Source organism: Moschus berezovskii, chromosome 2, assembly GCF_049115385.1.
Source record: "Moschus berezovskii isolate FMDL1 chromosome 2, NW_MosBer_1.0, whole genome shotgun sequence".
In the NCBI taxonomy this organism is placed as follows: domain Eukaryota; kingdom Metazoa; phylum Chordata; class Mammalia; order Artiodactyla; family Moschidae; genus Moschus; species Moschus berezovskii.
The window spans coordinates 125,890,725-125,913,038 of NC_142461.1; the positions used below are offsets into that span (position 1 = coordinate 125,890,725).

Sequence of the window (22,314 nt, forward strand, 5' to 3'; positions counted from 1 at the left end):
GGATAAGTTACTGTATAAATTACTGTGTTAATCACTCAGTCATGTCTGACTCTTTATGATCCAATGGACTCCAGCCCACCAGACTCCTCTGTCCATGAATTCTCCAGGGAAGAATACTGCAGTGAGTAGCCATTCCCTTCTTCAGGGCATCTTCCTGACCCAGGAATCAAACCCAGGTTTCCTGCATTGCAGGCAGATTCTTTACTGTCTGAGTCACCAGGTAAGCCCCAAGTTACTATGAAATCGTATTCAAAAGAGCTGGATCCTCAACATTTCAGACCCTCAACAACCCTTGTGCTATGTGCTAAGCCGCTTTAGTCGTGTTCAACTCTGCGACTCTGAGGACTGTAGCCCGCCAGGCTCCTCTGTCCAAGGGATTCTCCACGCAAGAATACTGGAGTGGGTTGCCATGCTCTCCTTCAGGGGATTTTCCCAATCCAGGGATTAAACCCCAGTCTCCTTATGTCTCCTGCATTAGCAGATGAGTTCTTTACCACTAGCACCACCTGGGAAGCCCCAACAACCCTTGGCCCCAGGCTAGAATCTAGACCAGTGATTCTCAAACTTCAGCTTCCTATCAGAATCACTGGGAAGGCTTATTAAATCACAGGTTGCTGGGATCCACTCAAGAGTTTTTCATCAGAAGTCCTAGGGTGAAAATCAATATTCTGCATATCTATTCAGTTCTAAGGTGATGCTGCTACTCTTTCAACTAATCTACAGCAAAGTTCTAAAGAAAACAGACTATCTTATATTGAAAGTTCTAGTGCAGGAATTGGTGTCAAAAAGAGAAAAGTAAAAAACAAAAGGTGGGGGGAGAAGTGCAAAGTTTGATGTAACTCTATTAATTCTACTCAAGGCTCAAATAAACGAAAGCAGCAAAACTAAGTAGACTTTCCTGACTTTTGGCAATTGTGGCTATCCCAAATTAGTTTGCCTTTTCAATGCCCAGGCATCCTCCATTAGGGTATTCTGCCTTCTGACTTAACCTCACTGCTCATTACACAAAGCCTTGCATTTATTACTCCCATTTAAGGTAAGGACTGGGCTTCCTTGGTGGCCTAAGGAAGAATGGTAAAGAATCTGCCTGCAATGTAGGAAACTTGGATTCAATCCTGGGTCGGGAAGATCCCTTGGAGAGGGAATCGCTACCCACTCCAGTATTCTTGCCTGGAGAATTACATGGACAGTAGAGCCCAATGGGTTACAGTCCATGGGGTTGCAAAGAGTCAGACAAGACTAAGCGCCTAACACTTTGAACACTTTCAAGGTAGAGACTGGATAGAAATAGTTCTGTTAACAGTGACCTCTGTTAACATTAGAGGTCACTCATGCCACCTAACTACTAATCACACAGGTTCTTCATCCATATATCCATAAACATAAAACAATCAAGGATCACCATGCTTTTCAGCAAAATCAATCCTCCGAAAGCTGTCTTTTTAAATCAACAAAAGCATAAAAACCTTAACAATCATTATGGAAGAAAATATAAGGATCACAAACCTGATCAATGTAAAAATTATAATTAATAAAAATGGCTAAGGACAGGCAATGTGTGTTAAATTCTTCCTCTTTCATACTAATAACGGCATTACGCAAACTGCCAGTGCATGAGATTAAGTAAAGAACTGAGAGTATTTAGAAAACTCCCTGACAGCAACTTAGGGGTAGAAACCTAGTAACAATCAAATTGTTAGAACTTTGTAGGAGTGCAAACAAGTAATTTTATTTCCCATGCAAACATATGAGATGTCTATTTATATGTACTAATTTAAAAACAAAAACAACTGAATAAATGCAGTATCGAGAAAATCATTAAAAATAAAATAAAAATTTACTTTTGATGGCCTTGTTGAAAGGCAATATAATATAGACCATGAGCCTTGAAGGTCCTTTGTCTTTGTCACTTACTTTCTGTGTGGACTAAACTTTAATTCCTCATCTATAAACTAGACCAACCTACTCTAACCAGATCAATGTAAGGACTGGATGATGCACATAGAAGGCTTAGCACAGTGCTTGGTATTAAAGCAATCCATGTACCGTTATTTCTAAAACTTAAATCTGAGGAGTAATCATAAAACTAACCAATTTTACTTACAGATAATCCATTTTTCCATGGCATCCAAAGAGAGATATTCACAAGGCATCTTAAAAAAAGAAAATATAAATTTGTGATTTAAAGGAAAAAATTCTGCACTGAGTCACTCCTCCACTTCCTTCTAAGAAGTCTGACTACACCACAACATAGTTGAAAAACTGGATGCAAGTTTTATACCAGTGGTCCATAAAAGACAATGAAAGCTGTGCCTCTTTCACATTCACACACCCTGAAACTTCTTTTTAAAAATCACGGTTGCTAAATTGTTTTCAATTTAGTAAATAACTACTTCCAAATTTCCCAAGTTTATTGCAGAGCTTGCAATATTTCAAAGGATAAAATTTTATTAAAAAAAAATTAATGTACCTGACGCTCACTATTTCACCCAAGTCAGTAATTATGTGTGTTTATTCTCCGTATGCATAACATCTATGTTTATATAGACAGAAAAGACTGAAAAGAAACTTAACAGAATACAATAGTGATTTTCTCTAGTAAGTCTGTAAGACTGGGGTGATTTTTGTTTTCTTCTAATTTTCTGAATCTTCCAAATTTTCTACCATAAGAAAGCAAAGCAAATTTTTAAGCCTTAAAAGAACTCATACTACTAGTTGTACTCAGCATCAGCATTTAGAAATTTAAAAATTGTGAATAATACAACGTAAATAATGAGCATTTTACAATAAACTTCACTGATAGGCTAATACTAATTAGAAGAAAAAGTGCAACACTACTGCTTAACTGATTTTTTTAAAAAATCAATTTTACCCTTTTCATTCAAAAAAGAAAGTACAGAACCATACAGTGTCAGACTGTGCAGGATTAAGCATTGTGCTGGGGGCACTGATGAGACTCAACAACTGGGCGTTTCTCCACTGGTCAGCTGAAAGGTTCCTTCGAGGATACACCATCTGAAGAGAAATTAATGCATCTGAAAGAGACTAATTAAAACAGAAAAACAGAAACTTGAAGAATGAGTTGTGCTTTTTAATTTCCATTTAATTTCCAGCTACAAGTGCTGTGTGTTTCTAACTGTACCATCATAAAACAAGAGCCTAATTACAAGTATGCTTATGACACTTGAGGTAGTTTCCAGTTATGATCTAGATTTTTTTTTGTTTTTAATTTCTTGAAAGTTACACAGATTCAGGATTCCTCAGCTAAAGCTTAGCTCAGGAAATCACGTTACTTTGTTAAAGGTAAAAATATGGCAATCGTGTGATCTTTATTTTAAAAAGGACACAGAGTCTAGCATCATCCTATTGTGTATCACTTTCTACTCTAATAGTGCTCACTGAAAGAAAAAGTAGTACTTAAGGTTACATGATTAAGTGTTAACAGAGCTCAACACGTTTCATATTTCTTCAAAGAATGCCTTCTAAAAATGATCCACTGTACTTTACCTTAATAAATTATTTCTATTTGCCATTTAGTCTATTAATGATAACTTTATCATCAAGGTATTTTTCATCTCATTTACTTCTTGCTTGCTTTTAACTCTTTCGCTATTCACTCCTGCTTCCTAAAAATTCTGTACAGAGTGGTCCTTTAATCTGGCTATGCATAAACTGCCGGGAGAGTTTGTTCAGAAAAAGAAAATCCAGGGCTCTGCCTGAGCCAGAACCTCTGGGAGTAAAACCTAGGAATTGTTTTTGTCATGGCACCAAGTGATTTTGCATAATTTTTAAAATTAATCTGAACAAATCCAAGTAAACATATGATGGTCTTCTATTGGGCTTCCCTGGTAGCTCAGCTAGTAAAGAATCCGCCTGCAATGCAGGAGACCTGGGTTCAATTCCTGGGTTGGGAAGATCCCCTGGAGAAGGGATAGGCTACTCACTCTAGTATTCTGGCCTGGAGAATTCCATGGACCAAGGAGCCTTGAAGGCTACAGTCCATGGGGTCGCAAAGAGTCAGACACAACTGAGTGACTTTCTATTAACATCAAAGCCCTGAGATATCACAGAATATCAGAAAAATCAAGATTAGGAAAAAACTGGTCTAATCCAAATAGACAATTCTTCTTAAGCAATTATTAACAGTCTAGTATGTGCTAATGGCTATGGAGAACTTAGAGAGATACAAGGTGAAAGTGAAAGTGTTAGTTGTTCAGTTGTGCCTGACACTTTGTGATCCTGTGGACTGTAGCCCACCAGGCTCCTCGGTCCAAGGAATTCTCTTGGCAAGAATAATGGAGCGGGTATCCACTCCCTTCTCCAGGAGATCTTCCCAATACAGGGATTGAACCTGGGTCTCCTGCATTGCATGCAGGTTCTTTACCATCTGAGCCACCAGGGAAGCCCTAAATAAAGATGTAACAGCCTTTAAAATAAATGTTTATCATTTAACTGGGAAAAGAGCCAAATCTGAAGTGGCTAACTAAAAGCAAAGCCATATCTGATTAGCAAAAAGTTAGAAAAAAGACTCAGAGAAAAAACAAGAGACGAGTAGCTGAGGTAAAAGCACTAACAAAATCAAAGAGACAGGTGGTGGATGATCTGTTGAGCACTTTGAGAAACCCTGACACCTCCATCTACAATGCTGATTTTTACTTCAAAACTGGTATCATCTACTAGATTCTTTCAAGCTAACGGTACAACTAACTCAAAGACATTAAACCTACATAAATATAATACAATATTATATTATATATATATAGCTATGGGTATAATATAGCTATGCAGAGAAATTAAACTGGAAAGGCATCTTTAGAATTTTCAGGGGAGTAAGAAAACTGAAGGAAAATTCTTGCTGCTAACTGTAGGCCAAAAAATAAAGCACAGATTCATACAAAACACTGTATTATATTATTAAAAACCTAACTCCCATCATTCAAAGGGAACAATGGACCAAGATTCTAATATCCTAGCCCTCGTTTTGCCACAACTGCTTCCAAATGACTTACTTCATCATATCACTCCCAGTCCTCAATTTCCTTATCTTTATGAGGATACCTATAAACTTCCTTGAAATGCTAAGGAACTAGCTCTCCCTCAGAGAAGCCACAATGGCAAGACTCTACACCAAAATCATTTCATTAAGAACTACTTTTAAATATATCGTGAGACATTTCAAGTCATCACAATCTCCTGCAATTTTTTCTCATTACAAGGCTATATTCTAATAACATAACTAAGATTTATCAAATACTATGTGTGGAAACATTTCACAAAACAACTCATTTAATATTCATAATAGCCATATAGAGTAGGACTACTATTACTGCATTTTTACAGATAAGAAAACTGAGATACAGTGAAGCTGGTTAAGTAACCTGCCCAATAATACACAGTAACTGTCAGAGTTGGGATTAGAACGAAGCAGTCTGATATGAATCCAGTGAAAGTGAAGTTGCTCAGTCGTGTCCGACTGTTTGCGACCCCATGGACTGTAGCCTACCAGGCTCCTCCGTCCATGGGATTTTCCAGGCAAGAGTACTGGAGTGGGGTGCCATTGCCTTCTCCTATGAATCCAGTAGACATTCTCAAATACTAAACTTCACTGACTTGCTCAAGGTCATAATGTAGAACCAGAAAATGGCAGAGAAGGATCTCAAATGCGAGTCTCCTGACTCTAATGCTAGTGATTTTCATTTATATCTTGTCATTTTTAAAATGGGTGTAGAGTCCTACTTTGCTAGGAGGTGAGGTAGCAAAGGAAGCTCAACAATTTTCTTTCCTAAGGAGAATTCTCAAAATTGGCAGAGTAGGGTTATTGGTTATTGTTTTTGGAGAGTTAATGCCTCAATTTCAACTATTAGATTTACAAAGCCCAACATATAATCTTAGACTAATAAGTAGGTTGAATGTACTTGTATAGCATGGGTCACAGGCTCTTCAGATGTCTTTCAGCATATTGACTTATGGATTCATATGCTGTTATAGTCAGATAGGATTTTAAATATCATTTACTCTAGTGCTTTTATTTACATATGAGAAAACTGGCCTAAAGCAGTTGATCCTGTGCTTATTGGATGTATGTTGCAAATGAGATATCTCAGTGAAATGTTTTGACTGTATAGAAAATTTTCAAAATAGAATAAAAGCCACAAAAGCTCTGAAAAAACAAATAAAAATAAACTTCGTTAACTCTATATCCTATAGAGAACCTAAAAACTACAATGGATCAGTATATTCCAGAGTTTCTATTCACGATTCTGGATATAATTAAGGAGTTCTCTGGTTCACAATTAGATAAAACCGTACATAACTATAAATCATATCTCATTAAGATTTTCTTCCTTAGAAGCAGTTTATCACTCTATCCACTCTCAAGCTCTCATATGCCTATTGAAGCACCCCTAAAAACCAGCTCTTACCTTGCTATGGGGCACAAATTCTTCCATCATTTTCTTTAAAGGGTTTTCATAATCCACAATCATCTGACCAAGGCGAGGGTATTCTCGGTCACTTAAAACAGACACATAAATATCACTGAATTGTAAGCCATCAAACTGAGGATTTCACAGATCGCTTTAATGCAGGCATACCTTGCTCCATGGGTCATCTCATGAGCATAGTTGTATAATCCAATGATTGCTTTCCTTTCTTCAATTCGAGACAGCAGTATCATTAGTGTTGTATATGTTATGATCAAATCTAAGTAGTTCTTTGTTAAATCAAAGTTTACAGTCTAAGGAAAAAAAACATTAAGTTCAACTTTTTATTTCACAAACTTTTAAGCACACGCAAAAGAATCTTCATGGGAGCTACTGGAAGCTAATAATTTTCTGTAGTTATTTATTTTATCCCCATTTCTGAAATTTTACCTAATTCCTTTCCCCAAAAAAACATGTCTAAAATTTGGGAGTTACAGATAATAGTTCTGTGTTTGTAACACAATTTTACAGATGAAAAAGAGTTTGTGATCACCCTATTCAAACTGCTAACAATTTAAAAGAATAGCCAAAACCAGAATAATAAGCATGGAAGCAATTCTCACTAAGCAAGAAAAAAGGAGTATTAAATTAATGAATAGGTTCACCATTAAGTCAGTGGAGATGTTTTTCACTGATTTCTTATATCTAGAAACTGTCTTATTAAGAAAGATTTTATCAAGTATGCCTTTTATAGAGAAAAAATTATTTGGGTAAACTTTTAAAATTGAGCCTATTAAAATAAACTACTAAAATTAACAACTATTTCCCAATATGTACAAGATTTATACTCAATGATAATCAAATAAGTAAGAAGAGAGATACAGTATAACTCCTTACCTTAAAAAATAAAGCCAAATTCAATGCTGAAATTTTCTATACTAACCACATAAATTATCTCTAAAGAAAAGCATTTGATCCCATTAGTTCTACTACTAGAAACAGAGAGAAGAATTAGAAATTTTTCTGAAAATTATACGTACAATGTCAAAGAAGACTTGGCAAACATCAATAGTATTCAGCAATTCACAAACATGGTCCTGAAAATAAAAGTTTATTTTAATCTTTTACTTATATGACTATTACTAAATTCAGAAAACACATACTTTATTATCCACAAGTGACAGAACAATTTATACAATTAACAAATATCAATTTATCTCTGAAATGTTAAACTGTATGTATTAAAATACATACCTTAAATTCCATAACATCTACAAATGTGAAGTAATATAATGCCAGATTTTTCAGAATCTCTGATTTTTCTTTCTGCAGTTGTGCAAGCTGTTGCTGTGAAAACAAAATTAGAGTGCACTGTTTACTGTGAACAAAATTACTAGGTTTAATACAAACTATCTTCTTTTATGATTGCTATATGAAAGCACAAGCTTTTAGAACAATATTTCTAGATGATTAAGGCTGTTTTAAAAAACCAAAACACTTGAAACAGCAACTTCTAAATAGTGACCAGCAACTGACAGTGTGAGGCTATAAAACGAATCAAAGCGGATTAGTACCAAACTGCACTACTATTAAGGAAAACTGGAAAGTGTTAGGAAAAAAATAACTATCAAATGAGCTCTTTAAAAAAAAAAGCAACTCATGAGCATGATCACATTACTAAAAGTGGGAGAAAAGAAGGTGAAAAACATTATAACTTACACTACAAAAAACAATATGCTTTATAAATTTGGAACTTACCAAAAAGAACATCCAGGCAAAGCCACGTTACGCATGCAAAATAAAATGTAGATACAAACATAAAATACAGTAACGGTTCCCTGACCAGATCCACAAAACACAATAATATATTAAAGAAAAGCAAAAATCACAACAACAAAAAAGAAATGAGAAAGAAGCAAAACTAGAGTTAAGACGCATAAACATATGAAGAGGGAAATGTGAATACAAAAGACAAACATTATTTCAATCAACTGCATTATTAAATTTACAAAAGTCCTAAGTTTTCTTTTAAAACAACTATTAATATGACTTCTGATAGAACCCAGCCATATCGGACATGTATGCAATAAACCATAAGTCTGCCAAACTTCAACAAAACCATCTAGAACTATCTGATATTCTGAATGTAGCCTATAGAATAGAAATGTCCACATCATTTAGAAACTTGTTAGAAGAGGAGGATCTCAGGCTCACCCCAAATCAGAATCTGTCATTTAACAATATACCCAGGTGATCTGAATGCATGTTAAATTTAATTTACCTAGGACATGAGAAAACTTTTTAGAAAATATGAGAAAATGGTTCAAAATATCAAACTTGCTATCAAAGGCCATCCAGTTTTAAGACCCTCCTGCAGTTCTTACTGACACCTAACACAGGAGAGTTGGGGGAAGGGGTGCCTCTACACATTATGATAAGTCAGAAAATTCTTAAAAGTAAGCATAACATCAGAGGATTAAAAATATACCTATTAAAAGACTATCTGCAATAGCAAGCACAGCATTCTGGTAGACCCAACTACTATACAGTACCCTAAATACTGCAGTCCCTGAGGACATTTTTAAAAAGTATAAACAAAGTTTATACTTCATTATACTCTGCTGCTCGGAGAAGGCAATGGCAAGCCACTCCAGTACTATTGCCTAGAAAATCCCATGGATGGAGGAGCCTGGTTGGCTGTAGTCCGTGGGGTCGCTAAGGGTCGGACACGACTGAGCGACTTCACTTTCACTTTTCACTTTCACACATTGGAGAAGGAAATGGCAACCCACTCCAGTGTTCTTGCCTAGAGAATCCCAGGGAAGGGGGAGCCTGGTGGGCTTCCGTCTATGGGGTCGCACAGAGTCGGACACGACTGAAGTGACTTAGCATACTCTGCTGCTACTGCTGCTAAGTCGCTTCAGTCGTGTCCGACTCTGTGCGACCCATTGACGGCAGCCCACCAGGCTCCCCCCTTAAAACCAGGCCCGCTGAGGTATATACTTACAGTGATGTAACTGTTCCAGCTTTATCTGTGTTACTGGTTGACTTTATTTTGAATATATCTGTTTCAAAACAATGCTATATATGCACACCTTTAATCATTACCTCTCACAACATCAAGCAGATACTTATATTAAAATGATTCTATTCCCTCAGATGAAACTACCTTGTTCAACAACATTTAACATTTATAACTGATATCTTAATCCTTTTCCCTGCTTTTCAGTACTTTAAATTTTAATTTTGAAATATAACAGGTGAAAGTAAACTCATAACAGGATAAAAAGCAAAAATAAAACTTGGTTGCTACTGGGTTTATATTTATAGTGCCTCCTTTCAATTTCAGTGTCTAGTGTGAACAAAAAATGACAGATTACCATCTTGTTATGGGCCCTAATGACATTTTACACAAATTCTCATTTGGCATATTAAGAAGCTAATGCCCACAGAACTTAGAAGAGTTTTCCCCAAAGTTATATACCTAATTAATATGAATGGGCCAGGATTAAAATTTCAAATCCATACTCCTAATAAAGTGTTCTTCCTACCATTTCACATGGAGATGGGGGGATTTCACCCCACCCCCATCTTCCTTTTTAACAGTAAAATCTCATCATGGTCTCAATTTCTTATTCCAATTTATTTTCCCCAAATTGTATATAACTAGGAGAGTCCCAGGGACGGGGGAGCCTGGTGGGCTGCCGTCTATGGGGTCGCACAGAGTCGGACACGACTGAAGTGACATCAGCAGTAGCAGCCTCTACTGTATACTGTCACCCTGCTTATTTAACTTACATGCAGAGTACATCATGTGAAATGCCAGGCTGCATGAATCACAAGCTGGAATCAAGATTATGGGGGAAATACCAACAATCTCAGATATGCAGATGGTACTTACTCTAATGGCAGAAAGAGAAGAACTAACGAGCCTCTTGATGAGGGAGAAAGAGGAGAGTGAAAAAGCTGGCTTAAAACTCAACATTCAAAAAGCTAAGATCAAGGAACTCAGTGCCATCATTTCAAGGCAAATATAAGGGGAAAAAGTAGAAACAGTGACAGAATTTCTCTTCTTGGGATCCAAAATCACTGCAGATGGTGACTGCAGCCATGAAATTAAAACACGCTTGCTTCTCAGAAGGAAAGCTATGACAAACTTAGGCAGAGTATTAAGAAGCAAAGACATCACGTTGCTGACAAAGGTCCATATAGCCAAAGCTATGGTCCAATGTCTGTATGGACATGAGAGGTGGACCGTTAATGAAGGCTGAGTGCCAAAGAATTGATGCTTTCGAATTGTGATGATGGAGAAGACTCCTGAGAGTCGTTGGACTGCAAGGAGATCAAACCAGTCAATCCTAAAGGAAATCAACCCTGAACATTCATTGGTAGGACTGATGCTGAAGTTGAAGCTCCAATACTTTGGCCATCTGAGCCAACTCATTGGAAAAGACCCTGGCGCTCGGAAAGATTGAGGGAAGGAGAAGAAGGGGGCGACAGAGGATGCAATGGTTGGATGGCATCACTGATTCAATGGACATGAATGAGTCTGAGCAAACTCTGAGAATTTCTGAAGGACAAGGACCCCTGGCTGCAGTCGATGGGGTCGCAAAGAGTTGGACATGACTTAGCAACTGAACAACATCAACAAAGCCTCTACACTGGTTAAATTTACTGAACTAATTTTATATGAATTCAAAATAATTATTCAAATTTTTAAGGCTCTACAAAGCTTTGTCTAAATATACCTTCCAATCTAAATTTCCCCTATATCCACTCACAGACTATACTAAGTAACTAAAACAAACTATCCACTGTTTTATATAAACGTCTCACATTTTCTCTACTTTTCCTCTATGGGTATGTCCAAATTCCACTACTTATACATGTCCAAATCTCACTACTCCTAAACTACTCAATTTAAATGTTAACCCCGTTTTCAAGAAACCGGCCCTGATTGAACTGCTTCCCTCAATGCAAATAACACTTCCCTCTTCTAAATGTGTACGGTTTCTAACAATTATCCCTTTCTACCTTGTATCATAGTTCTCTCCAACACCGTGAGGAAGTGTACCAAACTCCACAGCCTGTATCATACAGCTCTGCACAAAAATATCCAATATAAACATCTATCAAATGAGTGATTAGGACAAACTGAAAAGACCTTTATTTGCTGTATAACTCAGGGAACTCAAAGCAGGCCTCTGTATCAACCTAGAAAGGTGGGATGGAGAGGGAGATAGAAGTGAGGTTCAAGAGGGAGGGGACACATGTATACCCATGGCTGATTCATGTTGCTGTTTGGCAGAAACCAACACAATTCTGTAAAGCAATTGTCCCTCAATTAAAACAAATAAATTTAAAATTACAAAGAAAAAGACCTTTACGTGGCAGTGTCAGATAACGTTTTAGTAAGTTAACACTAGCCAGCCCATCTCTTATTGTAAAATCATGGCTAAATAACTTAACCTCTCACAGTCTAATACCCTCAATATTAAAATGGGAGCTGAAGTGGGCAGTTTAGCCAAGACAATATACAGGGCACCCAGAAGCTACTCATTAATTAAGTGAATAACAGAAGACACTAACAGACCACTTCTTCAAAATGAGCAAAAATAAAGCTATTTAAAATAATTTCAATAATACTCATAGCATCCCAATAAGAGCTGATATTAACTGATATAAACTCTCTTTCCCAGGCAGTGTTCCAAAAAATGTGCAAGTATTTTACACAATCCTCTCAACATCTCTATAAAAAGTTACAATTATGTTCCCTATTTAACGAAAATAAATAAATAAATTCCATAAAGTTCTGTGCTAAAGTTCAACTGTAACAACAAAGAATAAAAGTGTCTACAATTCTTGGACCTCAACTGCAAAAAATATTCCATTTTCATTTTTAAAGTGAAGAAGAGCAAACACTATCAAAAAGTATTTAACTTCTAGGTTCAACATCCAGAACAAGTCCTCTATCTCTCATCTCATTATTTCACAGTAAATAAAAAGTAGAAAATGGTTTAAGAATATAATCAGTAATAGACCATTAGATGTTACAGAACAGGACATTAGAAAAGTACAATTTTGGGAAGGTAAGATTCTATTTGCTAAGACTTTAAAAGCATATCATGGATACATGGGTTAAATATATTACCGAAATATCTGTACAGTGCTTTCATTAAAGTTTCTAACTGTGGACCATTATTCTTAAAATTCAAAGTAAAAACAAAATAAACAGGATAAACAGCCATGCAGATCACAAAATAAGATCATATCTCTTCAATGAAAAATACTGGTAATTAATCTTTGTACAATGAAAAAGCATTTTCTACACAAAATATAAGTATCTTAAAAACTGACTGAGGGACCTCCCTGGTGGTGCAGAATCTACCTGCCAATGCAAGTAGATCCCTAGTCTGCAAAGATTCCACATGCCACAGACCAACAAAAGCCCATGCACCTAGAGCCTGTGCTCTGCAACAAGAGATGCCCTGAAAGAAGAAGCCTGTGCATCACAATGAAGACCCAGTGCAACCATAAATAAATAATTTTTAAAAAAACTGATTGAAATTCAGTATTTACAGGCTTTCATTCTTTCAGAGAAAAGATACTAGCAAATTATGATAAGGAACCAACAACAGAGCTAACTCAGACTTTGAATATAAAGGAAAGTGACTGAAGTCCTCTTTATTCACCTATGTGAATTACTCTTTCATCATTGAAACTGCTTATGCGTAGTAAGTAACTATTCTTGACCTAAAATATACTAGCATTTTGTTCCTCTGAAAAAAACAACCAAGTACAGAAGTTTGGTTTCAGTTCAGTTCAGTTCAGTCGCTCAGTCGTGTCCGATTCTCTGCGACCCCATGAATCACAGCACGCCAGGCCTCCCTGTCCATCACCAACTCCCGGAGTTCACTCAAACTCATGTCCATCAAGTCGGTGATGCCATCCAGCCAACTCATTCTCTGCCGTCCCCTTCTCCTCCCGCCCCCAATCCCTCCGGAAGGCTTTGTTCAATTTCTTAGCAGATATTCTAAACCAGGTTTTTTAAAATAAGAGTGCAGAGAGACTACTTGCGCAAACCTCTTTTAAGGAACTGTCCTGCCACCACTCTGTAATCAACACTCATAGCACAGCAGCCTCCTGACTGGTCTCTGTATTCTGCTCTTGCCTCTTCAGTCTTCTCCCCATAGCAACAGGACAGTGGACATTTCAAGGTAACACACTACCCTGAAGAGATGATTCCAATGAAGAAGAAGGGGGTGACAGAGGATGAGAGCATCACCAACTCAATGGACATTAGTTCGAGCAACTAATGGAGTCCATGGGGTCGCAAAGAGCTGGACACGACATAGCAACTGAATACAAGATATTAACAATGGGTAAAGAGTATACTTTTGGAGAAGGCAATGGCACCCGACTCCAGTACTCTTGCCTGGAAAATCCCATGGATGGAAGAGCCTGGTGGGCTGCAGTCCATGGGGTCGCTAAGAGTCAGACACGACTGAGCGACATCACTTTCCCTTTTCACTTTCATGCATTGGAGAAGGAAATGGTGACCCACTCCAGTGTTCTTGCCTGGAGAATCCTAGGGACGGGGGAGCCTGGTGGGCTGCCGTCCATGGGGTCGCACAGAGTCGGACATGACTGAAGTGAGTTAGCAGCAGCAGCAGCAGCAAAGAGTATACTCTGGCCACCTCATGCGACAAGTTGACTCACTGGAAAAGACTCTGATGCTGGGAGGGATTGGGGGCAGGAGGAGAAGGGGACGACAGAGAATGAGATGGCTGGATGGCAACACCGACTCAATGGACATGAGTTTGAGTGAACTCCGGGAGTTGGTGATGGACAGGGAGGCCTGGTGTGCTGTGATTCATGCGGTCGCAAAGAGCTGGACACGACTGAGCAACTGAACTGAAAGAATATAAAGTGAATTCATTATATTATTTTTGTTCAAGTCTAATATTATTTCAAAATAAAGGGCTTTTAAAAAATTCTAATAGTTTCTCTTCACACTTAAAATACAAAGTCCTTACCAATGTCTCAATAAAATCTAAATAGGACCCCTGCCTGTCTCCACAACTTCATCTCCCCTCAGACTCCTCCAGCTTCTCTCAGTAGCTGTCATACTGGTCTGCATGCTGTGCTCATCAAATAAATTCACCAAGGCTGGCCCCACCCCACAGCCTTTGCACTTGCTCTTTACCATGTCTGGAAAGTTCTTCACTTCTTCTCATAGCTCAATCTTTCACTTCAAAGAAGCCATTGTTGAGCACTTATCTAAGATAATCTTCTCACCCACATTACTCTCTTAATTCCTTATCCTGCTTTCTATTTCTTCCTACTACTTATCTCCAAATAAAAGTACCTATTTATTCACTTTAGGTGTTTGCTGTCTCACATCCCAACTTGAATTGAAATTCCACAGAGGCAAGGTTTCTTTCATTTCATGCTGTTATCTCCAAGGTCTAGAATATTAGAACATAGCAGATATCCTTTAAATAAATAAATAAATGATCAAGTTTCTCAACAGAAAAGTCATGAAATCAATTTTTACACTGCAATGCTAATTATAAATGAACGCAATGCTGCTGCTGCTGCTGCTAAGTCGCTTCAGTCGTGTCCAACTCTGCACGACCCCATAGATGGCAGCCCACAGGCTCCTCTGTTCCTGGGATTTTCCAGGCAAAAACACTGGAGTGGGTTGCCATTTCCTTCTCCAATGCGTGAAAGTGAAAAGTGAAAGTGAAGTCGCTCAGTCGTGTCCGGCTCTGCATGACCCCATAGACAGCTGCTCACAGGCTCCTCTGTCCCTGGGATTCTCCAGGCAACAATACTGGAGTGGGTTGCCATTTCCTTCTCCAATGCATGCATGCATGCTAAATCGCTTCAGCAGTGTTCAACTCTGTCCAACCCCATGGACAGCAGCCCACCAGGCTCCTCTGTCCACGAATTCTCCAGGCAAGAGTACTGGAGTGGGTTGCCATTTCCTTCTCCAAATGAACGCATCAATTCACATCTCAAATGAGTTCATGTAACCTAATACAGAGTGGTGATTTAATCCCCTGAATAAATCTCTGTTGGGTAAAATACTTCATTATGTCCTTAACAGGATAAAAAATGAGAAACATCTAAACTGACATACTCATATCAAATATAAGTAAATCTCCTAAGAGTACATGAAAATCCAAATTAACACCAAGATTAGTCATTTCTTAAAAAGGTTCATGGGACCTTATCAAACTTTACTTTTATCATATACAAATAATTCTACTGGCATTCACTATTTCAGAAATAAATTTTCTGAGCAAAAGTTAGTAAGTAAATTCTAGGGAAAGTTTTCCTAACACCTAGTAAAAATGCATGATTGAGTGTTTAATATTTGTTACTAAACTTAATCTTCATAACTGCTTTTCAAGGTTCATTTTTTAAATTGTGGTAAAACACAGCATAAAATATATCACTAAGGTCATATTTTATGAGTGTACAGTTTACACTTACAAATACATTTGCATTGTTGTGCAGTCATCACCCTCATCTATCTCCAGAATTTCTGTCATCTTCCCAATCAAGGCACATTCTTATCATTTTCCATACATAGAAACACACTAGAAAAGGGTAATATGTTAATATAGATAATCAAATTTCAAAGTTCAACATACCTCTTCAATACACTTCAAACTTCAAGCTGCCATACAATGACAAAAGGAGTATAGGAATAAGTAAAGCTAATGCTATTTTCTTCTCAGAAAATACTTCTTTTAATTGTAGTTTCATCAATCTCACAGATTGAATTTATAAGAACTCTAACTGAAACTGCTCATTTTACACATTAAAGCAACATTTTTCAAGTTTATATTGGCATCTGTTCAATTCTGAAAAGCAGAGTTTTGTTTTTAAAGAACAGAAAGACCAAAAAAATTAAAGGCTGTATCCATGCCTCTTTGCAACAGAACTTTACTGTTCCTCTCATCATGAGTTCATTTTCCCACCCTTACAATCTCAGGGAGCCTTGAGACTTGCTTTGATCAATGGAAAACAAGGAAAATGATACTCTCATAACTTACAAAGCCTTATAGCTTCATATTTTGTTCTTTTTTAGAACACTGTACTGAAGTGTCATGTATGAGCAAGCTTGAGATATCGTATCCCACAGAAAGAGAGGTTCAACATGCTGCTATCCCAACAGGTCCCATGCCTCAGCCACCCACCAGATGAATGCAGCTGTGACCTAAGACTGGTGAGACCTGCAGAGGAACTGCCTGAACAACGTCAGAATAAGAAATAAGTTGTTGTTGTTTTAAGTCTATTAAGATTTCGGGTAGTCTGTTATATAGCACTAGGTAGTGGAAACAAGATTAACATAAAGTTTAATAAAAGAAATTAAAATGGTCTTTATTTCACAACCTGAGCACGATAACTTGCACCAGGAAAAATCTTGGAAATCTAAGATTTCTAGTCACAAGATGGTTGAACTAACAAAAACTGATGAAACTAATTTTAAGTATTAGAAAAGCACTAATTATATATACCCCAGTATAGTGTGGTCAGTCAAGTCTAACATCTTTATAAAAGATATCACACTGTGTTAATGACAATACAATTCACCTAGATCACTTCAGTTCAGTCACTCAGTTGTGTCCAACTCTTTGCAACCCCATGAACCGCAGCACTCCAGGCCTCCCTGTCCAACACCAATTCTGGGAGTTTACCCAAACTCATGTCTATTGAGTCGGTGATGCCATCCAACCATCTCATCCTCTGTCGTCCCCTTCTCCTCCTGCCTTCAATCTTTCCCAACATCAGGGTCTTTTCTAATGAGTCAGCTCTTCGCATCAGGTGGTCAAAACACTGGAGTTTCAGTTTTAACACCAGTCCTTCCAATGAACACCCAGGACCGATATCCCTTAGGATGGACTGGTTGGATCTCCTTGCAGTCCAAGGGACTCTCAAGAGTCTTCTCCAACACCACAGTTCAAAAGCATCAATTCTTTGGTGCTCAGCCCTCTTTATAGTCCAATTCTCACATCCATACATGACCACTGGAAAAACCACAGCCTTGACTAGATGGACCTTTGTTGACAAAGTCATGTCTCTGCTTTTTAACATGCTGTCTAGGTTGGTCATAACTTTCCTTCCAAGGAGTAAGCATCTTTTAATTTCACGGTTGCAATCACCATCTGCAGTGATTTTGGAGCCCCCAAAAATAAAGTCTGACACTGTTTCCACTGTTTCCCCATCGATTTCCCATGAAGTGATGGGACCGGATGCCATGATCTTGGTTTTCTGAATGTTGAGCTTTAAGCCAACCTTTTCACTCTCCTCTTTTACTTTCATCAAGAGGCTCTTTAGTTCCTCTTCACTTTCTGCCATAAGGGTGGTGTCATCTGCATATCTGAGGTTATTGATATTTCTCCCAGCAATCTTGATTCCAGCCTGTGCTTCCTCCAGCCCAGCGTTTCTCATGATGTACTCTGAATATAAGTTAAATACGCAGGGTAACAATATACAGCCTTGACGTACTTCTTTTCCTATTTGGAACCAGTCTGCTGTTCCGTGTCCAGCTCTAACTACTGCTTCTTGACCTGCATACAGATTTCTCAAGTGGCAGGTCAAGTAGTCTGGTATTCCCATCTCTTTCAGAATTTTCCACAGTTTATTGTGATCCACACAGTCAAAGCCTTTGGCATAGTCAATAAAGCAGAAATAGATGTTTTTCTGAAACTCTCTTGCTTTTTCAATAATCCAGCGGATGTTGGCAACTTCATCTCTGGTTCCTCTGCCTTTTTTAAAACCAGCTTAAACATCTGGAATTTCACGGTTCACGTATCGCTGAAGTCTGGCTTGGAGAATTTTGAGCATGACTTTACGAGCGTGTGAGATGAGTGCAATTGTGTGGTAGTTTGAGCATTCTTTGGCATTGCCTTTCTTTGGGATTGGAATGAAAACTGACATTTTCCAGTCCTGTTGCCACTGTTGAGTTTTCCAAATTTGCTGGCATATTGAGTGCCGCACTTTCACAGCATCATCTTTTAGGATTTGAAGTAGCTCAACTGGAATTCCAGCACCTCCACTAGCTTTGTTCATAGTGATGCTTTCTAAGGCTCACTTGACTTCACATTCCAGGATGTCTGGCTCTAGGTGAGTGAACACACCATCGTGATTATCTGGGTCATGAAGATCTTTTTTGTACAGTTCTTCTGTGTATTCTTGCCACCTCTTCTTAATTCTTCTGTTTCTGTTAGATCCACACCATTTCTGTCCTTTATTGAGCCCATCTTTGCATGAAATGTTCCCTTGGTACCTCTAATTTTCTTGAAGAGATCTCTATTCATCCCTATTCTAATGACACCATTTTCCATTATGAATGGAAATGTAAATAAAGCTAATCCCTTTACACTCAACGTTAATAATATTCTTTAAAAATCTTTCAAATATGTGATTAGCTTGTTTTCATAACCTGGGTATAGAGAAATAAGTTAGGCTTTTCTTATTCATTAGACATCACAATTGTAACTGATAATTATACTGAACTATTTATGTCAAGACGGCCTCATGTGCTATTGACACGTGAAAGGTAACATGACAACATTAAGGAGTCCTTGCCAGCCATACTTTTAAAAATTTTCATTTCTTTTCCTATCAATTATCATTTGCTCCTGATGAAAGTACCTTTTAACATCAATGCTTTGGAAAATATATTTTTTACAATTTTACTTATGTAAACTCAACAAGCTTGGGCACAGGGTGAACCAAAAAGCTTATTTCTGAATAAACTTCACTTTTTATAAACTACTATTTCTGGTTACTCAAAATAAGGTTTTTTTTTTTTACAGATTTACTGAGCTATAATTTACATATCATAAATTCATCCATCAATTAAATAACTGAACATTAAATAATTGTAATAAATTCATGAGTTGTACAACAACCAACCCTACCCAGTTTTAGAACATTTACATTATCCCAAAAAGTTCTCTTGTGCCCATTTACAGTTAATACCATTCTCGCCTCCAGTCCTAATACTGATCTGCTTTCTGCCTCAATAAATTTGCTTTTTCCAGACATACCTATAAAATGAAATCATATATAAACTTTTTACAACCAGCTTCTTTCAGTTAGCCTAATGTTTCTGCAGTTCATCCATGCGATAACACGTGTTGGTAGCTTGTTCCTTTTAACTGCTAAATAGTGATCCATTAAATGCACATATACCAATTTAGTTTATTCATCAACTGACGGGCATTTGAATTACTTTCATTTTTAAGCTATTTTGAACAATGAATGCTGCTATAAACATAGCCATGTGTGGACATGTAAAGTACTTTCATTTTTCTTGAGCAGATTCCTAGAAGTGGTATTGCTTCCTTCTGAGTTCTCAAGTGTGACTCAGAGAGGCATGTGATAAGAAAAGTAACCTCTAGATAAGAGTCAAGTTACTGTAATTATATACTATGTATTTATTCAACAAATACCGCAACCTGATATTATATTGTCAGACACTGTTAGAGGAACTTGGGATAAAACTATGAATAAAATGCTGACCCTGGCCTTAAAAATGAACATACAATCTAGTGAGGAATATTTACGTAGGTGTACAGGTAACTCTCCCTTTCTCTAAGGTATACACAGTTTTAAAATCTGGTTTTATAGGTATATACAGTTTTAAAATCTGGTTACACCACAACTAACTTACAGGTGCAAGGTTCGAAGCTGGTGAAAATTTGTGATGATTATTCCCATTTTCCCTTCAAGACAGAGACCCTCGTCAACTTGTAATAACGTATAAGAAGTTTAAAAGAAAAAAACAACCCATACACAAATGCTATGAGAATGACTGCAACAAGAAAGGTCAGAGCTTCAAAGGGTAGTAAAGATGGTGAGCAAGACAGCGAGAATTAAAGGAGGGCCTTACACTCAAGGATTACTTTTGTTACTTCATTACATAATGACAGAGTGGAGGCTGATATTAGACTGCCTCAATTGGGAGGCCTGTAGAGAGGAATAAAATTGATGCTTAAGCTGTCTTGCGGAGAAGGCAATGGCAAGCCACTCCAGTACTCTTGCCGAGAAAATCCCATGGATGGTTGAGCCTGGTAGGCTGAAGTCCGTGGGGTCGCTAAGAGTCAGACACGACTGAGCGACTTCACTTTCACTTTTCACTTTCACACATTGGAGAAGGAAATGGCAACCCACTCCAGTGTTCTTGCCTGGAGAATCCCAGGGACGGGGGAGCCTGGTGGGCCTCCATCTATGGGGTCACACAGAGTCGGACACGACTGAAGTGACTTAGCAGCACCAAGCTGTCTTGGATTCTTTCTGGCCTTTTTGGACATCTGATGTTCTTGGGAGATTTGGAGTTAAGGTGAAGTGGTGTCAATGGGAGAATAATTCCCACTTGATACCTGATCTTTTAATACCCCCTTTCTAATACCACCCTAATACCCACTTAATACCCTGAAAGTGAAAGTCACTCAATTGTGTCTGACTCTTTGTGACCCCATGGACTACAGAGTCCACGGAATTCTCTAGGCCAGAATACTGAAGTGGACAGCCTTTCCCTTCTCCAGGTGATCTTCCCAACCCAGGGATTGAACCCAGGTCTCCCATAGTGCAGGCAGATGCTTTACCAACTGAGCCACAAGGAAAGCCCAGGCAGGGTAAGGTAGTTAATACCCTACCTTCATCAATTTTTTGAACTCAGAGGGAGCTCCTATCCATACACTCTACTACTTTTTCTTGAAAACATACCATCTCATGTTCAGTCTCCTCTTTTATCCATCTTAAGATCAAATGGCCCATCATTATATTACTCCCTTGTAACTCTCTGCCTCTGTCATACTTGCCAGATAAAACCCACAATAGGAGAAAGCCTATACCTGTGCTCTGACTCCATCTCAACCCGAATTCACTATTACCAGCCGTAAATGAGTAGCAACATTATGCCATTTTCACCATCAATTCCCTCTCCCAACTCTCCTCAGTGATTATGCGACTCCTCTCTCTCAACAATGCCTCTTCAACTTGATTCTCAGCTTAATGCTTGCCTAAGCCCGAGATTTATATATATAGCTGGCTACTCAACATCTCCATTCAGACTTCTGGTAGGTCTCTCAAACTTAACGTATCTAATATTGAGCAACTGAGTACTACTTCTATAATCAAACCCTCAGTTCAGATCAGTTCAGTCGCTCTGTCGTGTCCGACTCTCCGCGACCCCATGAATCACAGCACGCCAGGCTTCCCTGTCCATCACCAACTCCCGGAGTTCACTCAAACTCATGTCCATTGAGTCGGTGATGCCATCCAGCCATCTTATTCTTGGTCGTCCCCTTCTCCTCCCGCCCCCAACCTTTCCCAGCATCAGAGTCTTTTCCAGTGAGTCAAGTCGTCGCATGAGGTGGCCAAAGTATTGCAGTTTCAGCTTTAGCATCAGTCCTTCCAATGAACACCCAGGATTGATCTCCTCTAGAATGGACTGGTTGGATCTCCTTGCAGTATAAGGGACTCTCAAGAGTCTTCTCTAACACCACAGTTCAAAAGCATCAACTCTTCAGCGATCAGCTTTCTTCACAGTTCAACTCTCACATCCATACATGACCACTGGAAAAACCACAGCCTTGACTAGATGGACCTTTGTTGACAAAGTCATGTCTCTGCTTTTTAATATGCTGTCTAGGTTGGTCATAACTTTCCTTCCAAGGAGTAAGCGTCTTTTAATTTCATGGCTGCAATCACCATCTGCAGTGATTTTGGAGCCCAAAAAAATAAAGTCTGACACTGTTTCCACTGTTTCCCCATCTATTTCCCATGAAGTGATGGGATCAGATGCCATGATCTTTGTTTTCTGAATGTTGAGCTTCAAGCCAACCTTTTCACTCTCCTCTTTCAC

The 22,314-nt window shown here is 38.2% G+C and overlaps 1 protein-coding gene across 1 annotated transcript in view; it reads right to left on the bottom strand.

The window, feature by feature from the left end:
* The window catches only part of NCKAP1 (NCK associated protein 1), a 120,582-nt gene that overhangs the window by 64,321 nt on the left and 33,947 nt on the right, over nucleotides 1-22,314 (bottom strand). Inside the window, exons 3-8 of the mRNA XM_055398884.2 lie at nucleotides 7,677-7,769; nucleotides 7,463-7,519; nucleotides 6,594-6,736; nucleotides 6,423-6,513; nucleotides 2,908-3,045; nucleotides 2,105-2,153 (exon numbers count right to left, since the gene is read on the bottom strand). Of these exons, the coding sequence (XP_055254859.1) occupies nucleotides 2,105-2,153; nucleotides 2,908-3,045; nucleotides 6,423-6,513; nucleotides 6,594-6,736; nucleotides 7,463-7,519; nucleotides 7,677-7,769 (571 nt within the window). The remainder of the gene's footprint in view (nucleotides 1-2,104; nucleotides 2,154-2,907; nucleotides 3,046-6,422; nucleotides 6,514-6,593; nucleotides 6,737-7,462; nucleotides 7,520-7,676; nucleotides 7,770-22,314) is intronic.